At 46.5% G+C, this 6,754-nt stretch overlaps 1 protein-coding gene across 1 annotated transcript; it reads right to left on the bottom strand.

The window, feature by feature from the left end:
- Nucleotides 1–602: 602 nt before the first annotated feature.
- Nucleotides 603–1,673, bottom strand: LOC126000876 (C-X-C chemokine receptor type 2-like). Its single transcript, XM_049768045.1, has one exon. The coding sequence runs from the start codon at nucleotides 1,671–1,673 to the stop codon at nucleotides 603–605; it is 1,071 nt and encodes a 356-aa protein (XP_049624002.1).
- Nucleotides 1,674–6,754: the final 5,081 nt, after the last annotated feature.

Here is a 6,754-nt window from a genome sequence, read left to right as displayed (position 1 = left end):
TTGCCCCTGGTTGTGAAAGCAGGTGTTGACATTCCTAGAACTCTGTTGCTTACCTCACCACCTTGAACCCTCTGGCAGGAGCATTTCCACTGTGGAACTCAGGGAATGCCACACATCAGGACTTTCCCCCTGGAGAGTGACTCAGCAGCACACAAGTGCCCTGGTCTTCTTACTAGTGCCCACTGATTAGTAATTGCGGCCACTCCCAGCTTCTAGGAGCCTTAGAAAGTGAATCTCTGTCCTTCTGGGCTTCTCAGAATGCTGGTGGGCTTGAAGAGCACAGGCAGAGCTGAGGAGCAACCATAAGTGGCTCCATTTGCCATCATCTCAAGAAGCAGCTAACAAGTATGTGAAGAGTCAGAATGCTGAGGGCTCGGCCTTAGGATGGGCAGAATGGAGCAGTTGGCTGAGTCCTTAAGGTAGGGGGGGCAGGCAACAGGCAGGCCATCTGCCCCCTACAATGGGGCAGTCAGTTCATACCTCAGCCACTGCCAGAAGCCACAGTGAGTGGCAGCCCTGACACAGAAATAGCTAGGCCAAAGTACATGAGACTGCGATGAGGTGCTGAGGCTCTGCTTGGGGACCGGGAGGGGGAGGGGTATTTAGACGGTAGTGGAAGTGTTCCCAGAGGAAGAACCAGCAAAGGAAGGCCGGCTCTCCTTGGCCAGATAGTCCTTGCTGACCAGGCCGTGGTGTGCCATGATGCGCAGGAGGCCGTGGCGGAACTTCTGTCCAATGAAGGCGTAGATGAAGGGGTTGAGGCAGCTGTGCAGGAAGCCCAGGATCTCGGTGGCATTCAGGGCCCGGTCGATCTGGTTTTGGCGCTCGCAGGTCTCCCAGATGAGCTTAATGCGCATCAGGGTGTCTGCTACCAGCACCAGGTTGTGGGGCAGCCAGCAGAGCAGGAAGATCAGCACCACAGCAAAGATGACCCTCATGGCACGGTGCTTCTGGCCCATGTGGGCCTCAAAGAGTGTGCGCAGGGTGAGCCCATAGCAGATGAGCATGACCAGCAGGGGCAACAGAAAGCCGAAGGTCTGAGGCAGGATTCGCATCACCAGGCGCCAGTTGGTCGTGTTGGTTCCCATGGCCTCGTAGCATACTAAGACAGAATCATGTTCAACAATATTACGGAAAAGGAGCATGGGCAGGGACAGGATCAGGGACAAAGTCCAGATGCCCAGGCAGATGAACTTGACCCAGTGTCTTTTCTGGGTGAGTATGCGGGTGGCATGCACAATGGCTAGGTAGCGGTCCACGCTGATGCAGGCCAGCAGGAGAATGCCACTGTAGAAATTGACCTCCTTCAGGAAGGACACTATCTTGCACAGGGGAATGCCAAAGACCCAGCCCTTGACCTTGTAGGCAGCCCAGATGGGCAAGGTCAGGGCGAAGAGCAGATCTGCGATGGCCAGGTTGAGCAGGTAGATATCGGTGACCGAGCGACTGATCTGACTGGAGAGGACAACCAGGACCACCAGGGCATTGCCCAGCAGGCTCAGCAGGAAGACCAAGATGTAGATGACCACCAAAGCATAGCTGTTGATATCCAGAATTTCTCGCTTACATGGTATAGCATCTGGGTTGATATAAGGCATGCCAGTACTTAAATTGTCATTATAGTAATCAAAGAGGCCCTCAAAGTCCTCATAATTCAAGGTATATTGTTTCATCATTAAGTTCAGTTTAAATATGGTCCTAGGGAAGAGAAACAAGAGTTAATGCACAGAAAGGAGTCCCTAGTTTCTAATCTCAGGGCCTACCAAACTTCAATGGTTTTCGTTACATTTGACTTTGACATTTCATAGAAGGAACTTTCACTTCAGGAAAGCCTAGCACAGAAGCTAAAGATTATCAAAGGTAGGGTTTTTAATTTGCAAGAGACCACCCTGATTTCTGTCTCTGGTACTCCATATGATCAGTCCTTCAAACCTCACCAGGAGTGATCCCTGAGTAGCAAAGCCAGAAATTTGGTTTGAGCACCACCAGATGTGCCCCAAAACAAAATCAACAACAATATAAAAAAAAATAGAGAGATAAAAAATAAATAGGAGCGAGAGGGAGAAAAAAAGGAAGAAGAGGGGCCCGGAGAGATAGCACAGCGGTGTTTGCCTTGCAAGCAGCCGATCCAGAACCTAAGGTGGTTGGTTCGATTCCCAGTTCCCATATGGTCCCCCATGCCTGCCAGGAGCTATTTCTGAGCAGACAGCCAGGAGTAACCCCTGAGCACCGCTGGGTGTGACCCAAAAAAAACCAAAAAAAAAAAAAAAAAAAAAAGGAAGAAGTCAAAACAAGATGGAAGGAAGGAAAGAAAGATAGAGGGGAAAGAAATCCTAGTCCATGGCCTAGTCATAGATAGATTAAAAAGGAATTGGGGCAAATTATTTTCATGCAAGAGTCTCCATCCAAGCATCGCCAGGTCACCTGAAGACCACCAAAAGTGACTTCTGACCACTGAGCTGGGAGTAGTTCTGAGCACCATTGGCTATGAGCTAAAATCAAAACAAAGAAACAAAAGCTGAGCTTTCTAAGGCTCTAGTTAGGTCTACTGACCTAACTAGTTCTTTCAGTTCCCTTTAGACAGCCACACAGCCACTTTCCAAACATGGCACACTCACTCCTCCCTTTGGCAGTCCCTGTAGCAGGTGATGTTTTGTACCTGTAGCAGTGAGCAGACTCACGACTGACTGCAGGGTAGTCAGTTCACAGTCTCGGAGCTGGACAACTAGAGCAGGTGGTGAACTGATGCTGAAGCGGGCAGATGTGTCACTCCATCAAACTTTCTAAATGCTTAATATTTTTAGACACCCAGCAGTGCTCAGGACTGCTGGCTCTGTGACCAAGGATCACTCTTGGTTGGGTTCAAAGAACTAGATCCAATGCCATGGTTAGAGCCCAGGCCAGTCACTAGCAAAGCAAGTGCCTTACTGATATATTGACTCTCTAGTTCTCTATTTTTGGGAAGGGGAGAAGACACTCCTGACAGTGCTCCAGACCTATTCTTAGTGAGATTTTTGGGGAAAGGGTCTCTCCTAGTGGTTTTCAGGAGTATGTGGAGTGCCATATTAAAACCAGAGTTCCTCCACATGTAGAGCATGAACTCCAGTGTTTTGGGTTAGTCCTTAGTACCTGCCCCTTTCAAATAAGAAAAAAAACAAACTTAAGTAAACCAACTCTACGATCATTTCCTTCTGAACCACACAGATCTCACAATTGTGCCATTTCTGTTACCAGGTAGGACCAGCCTGTAATTAGGTGATGTCTGCAGACCCTTCCAAACAGAATCCCATGCTAAACAGGACACAGAAAATCCCAGGAGTTAACTCAGACTCACAATGAAAACAGATGGGTTGAAGAGATAGTAATGTGTAAGGGTTTGCCTTACATGGGACTGATGCATATTCAATCCCCAGCATCCTAGATGGTCCCTGGAGCCCTGAGTACAGAGCCAGGAATAAATCATGTATGCCATTATCTGACATCACCTAAAAAAAATGTTATACACAGAGTTAATCTCTGACTCAGCAATTTCACTCCTACATATGTAGGCAGGATAATTGATAAGATGGCTGTGAATGCTCTTAGCAGCATAATTCATGATAGGCCTTCCAATCTCCAATGAAAACAGTGTAAAAATCCATCTGCTGATAAAAGATTAAGAAAATTGCGAGACACACAGACAACAGAATATTATTCTTTTTTTTTTTTTTTTTTTTTGGTTTTTGGGCCACACCCTGTGACGCTCAGGGGTTACTCTTGGCTATGCGCTCAGATGTTGCTCCTGGCTTCTTGGGGGGCCATATGGGACACCGGGGGATCGAACCGAGGTCCATCCTAGGCTAGCGCAGGCAAGGCAGGCACCTTACCTCCAGCGCCACCGCCTGGCCCCAGAATATTATTCTTTTATAAAAAGGAATGCTACTACCTGTCTCTGCTAACAATGTGGATGAAACTGGAAAATATATTCTAAGCAATGATCAATAAATAAAAATGAGAGCAAAAAAAGAAAATCAAACCTGAAAGGCATCTTTTAGACCAGGGTTGTAGCTCAGAGGTACAGAACTTACATTGTGTGAGGGAGGTGCCACAAACTCACTCACACACACACACACTCAGATACATACATTCACACAATTCACATTCACACTAATTTACATACACATCCATACATCTACACACATTCACACTGACATGTTCACACACATGCATACACTCACATACACACATACACACACAGCTTCTTAGAATAGAAATCTACATAAATTAAAATAAGCTGTCTCTATAAATAGATAAAAGACAGGAAGTAGACCAGTGGCTCCCAAGGACTGGGGAGTGGAGAGCATGTTACTGGGGACAATTTCCTTTGATGATGATTAAAGTGTTGGCCAGTTTTGATAGTGGAGAGGCTGGACTAGATTAAAAGCCACAGTGGTACAAGTGTGGTGACTTTCCCATCTCAGTGTAGAAGAATAAAACATAAATAAATAAACACCCATTTCAGTATATCCTGTTCGAGCAAAGACAATCACTGAAAACAACCACTGCAGTCACAAAAGAAACCACAAAATCCCCAAAGCTTTTCTCAGTAGCCAAGGATGTTTGTTTCTGCCATTCACACACAGAAAAGCATAATGTCAATTGGTCTTGGAAAGAGCACAGTGCCTCTGTCCTGGGGCCAGAGAACTCTTAGCTTTAGAGATGGTTTGCCTTTAAGCCAAGGCTGAGATGCCTGAGACATACTCCTCACCCCCACCCACAGAGAGGATGGATAATTGGTCCTGAACCTTAGAGAGGTGTCTAAGATGGGGTCCAGGATACCCAGGATCCCCCAGAAGAACTGGCAAAGGCTAATGTTACATCTGGTTTGGCCTTATCTATCAGACCTGAGAAGAGACATTGGTCATGTTAGCCCAGGTCCTTCAATGGCAAATTGGTCCCAGGGCCACAAAGTTCCTTCCAATGAAGTTTCAAGTTCAAGGTCAGTTCACTTTTTTTAATGTGGTGTGTGTGTGTGTGTGTGTGTGTGTGTGTGTATGTGTGTGTGTGTGTGTGTGTGTTCTTGGATACACCCAATGGCGCTCAAGGGTTACTCCTGATTCTGTGCTCTGAAATCACTCTTGACAGGCTCTGGGGACCATATGGGATGCTGGGAATCAAACCCAGGTCCATCCCAGGTCAGCCATGTGTAAGGCAAATGCCCTACTGTGCTATGTCTCAGGTCCCATTGGACAGCACACTTTTGAAAGAGGATGCAGTTCCAGAGTAATGTGGAGTTCCAGACCTATTGGAAGAAGAACTCCACTCGGGCTGGGGGAGGCCAGAGAGATTAAGTGTGCTTCTTATATAAATTCTCATCTGGATTCCTTTTTTTTTGGGGGGGGGTTTTGGTTTTTGGTATTTGGGTCACACCTAGCAGCTCTCAGTGGTTACGCTCAGAAATCGCTCCTGGCAGGCTCGGGGGACCATATGGGATGCCAGGATTCAAACCACTGTCCTTCTGCATGCAAGGCAAACCCTTACCTCCATGCTTTCTCTCTGGTCCCTTATCTGTATTCCTTGCACAGCCTAGAAGCTGCAGGAGGTTGGTGAACTCCCATCCTGGACAGGCAGGATCACTGAGGGGGAACTTGGCCCCGAATGAAGGAGGGCAGAGCACTCAGAACAGAGAATCCAGCCAAGCAGAGAATGACTTTCAGCAGAAAACTTGAAAGAGAATTGTGGGGGCCACCACAGAAACTGGAGAGAGGATGTCTTGTCTGGCAGTGAATATACCAGTCCCTAGTGATATTCACAGTGAACAAGTGACAGACATGGCTGGGAGCTGATAGTGGTTTCTGGATTCATGGTGTCCCTCAGTAAGTTAGTTAATCCATTCAGCCATCAATAGTTCCACAGCTGGCTCTGGTCACAAGGAGTAAACAGGAGTGCTGTAACAAAATTCCCCCAAAGCTTGAAGGACTTTTCTAAGATAACGAAGCTACTTCTGAGCCAACTCACATTTCCTGTGTTAGGTCCATTTGCCAGCAGGTTCTGGAGACCATGTGAAATTAACCAGTACATTGTTTTTGCTCAGAGGCGGCTGGTTTGTGCATAAATTTCTGTACTCTTCCTAAAGCTCAGAATAGAAGAAATAGCTCTTGTAGGAATGAAAATTCCACCAACTGCCAGGAACTACCTAATTCTGACTCACCACCCAGTCTTATTTTTCAGAACCACGAAGAAGGTCTCTTTATGGGCCTCACTGCTAACTCCCTAATGACCCAGATTGCTCAGAAGTTCCTAGGATGGGGTCATTTTATTTAGGTTCCTGAACATGCTTTAAAACAAACACACAAGATTCCAAACAACATATATAACAAGAATAACAATGATGGATCAAATCTCCATCATCTATGCCTCTCAAATTAGAATCTGCATATATTTTTAGAAGCCAGAGTGATAATGCAGCAGGTAGGGCATTTGACTTGCACAAAACCAACTTGAGTTTGATCCCTGGTAGCCCATACAGTCCCCTGAGCCCACCATAAGTGATTTCTAAGTGCAAAACTAGAAGTTACCATTGTGCACAGCCGGATGTGACTCCCCAAACAAAATAAAACAAAAACTACATATATTTTCACTGTATATGGATGCAAGACAGTGTCTGACTCTTCCTCTGATCCACGCTCCCCAATTAGAAGAACTATTTGCAGTTACCAAGGACAGGGCTGCTGGCTTAGTGGACATGGCTGAGGGTTGTCGTTAATGTCTCCTT

The sequence above is a fragment of the Suncus etruscus genome, chromosome 2 (genome assembly GCF_024139225.1).
Source record: "Suncus etruscus isolate mSunEtr1 chromosome 2, mSunEtr1.pri.cur, whole genome shotgun sequence".
Classification (NCBI taxonomy): domain Eukaryota; kingdom Metazoa; phylum Chordata; class Mammalia; order Eulipotyphla; family Soricidae; genus Suncus; species Suncus etruscus.
The sequence above is the reverse complement of the archived record's forward strand: the minus strand, read 5'-3'. Positions and strand labels throughout refer to the sequence as shown.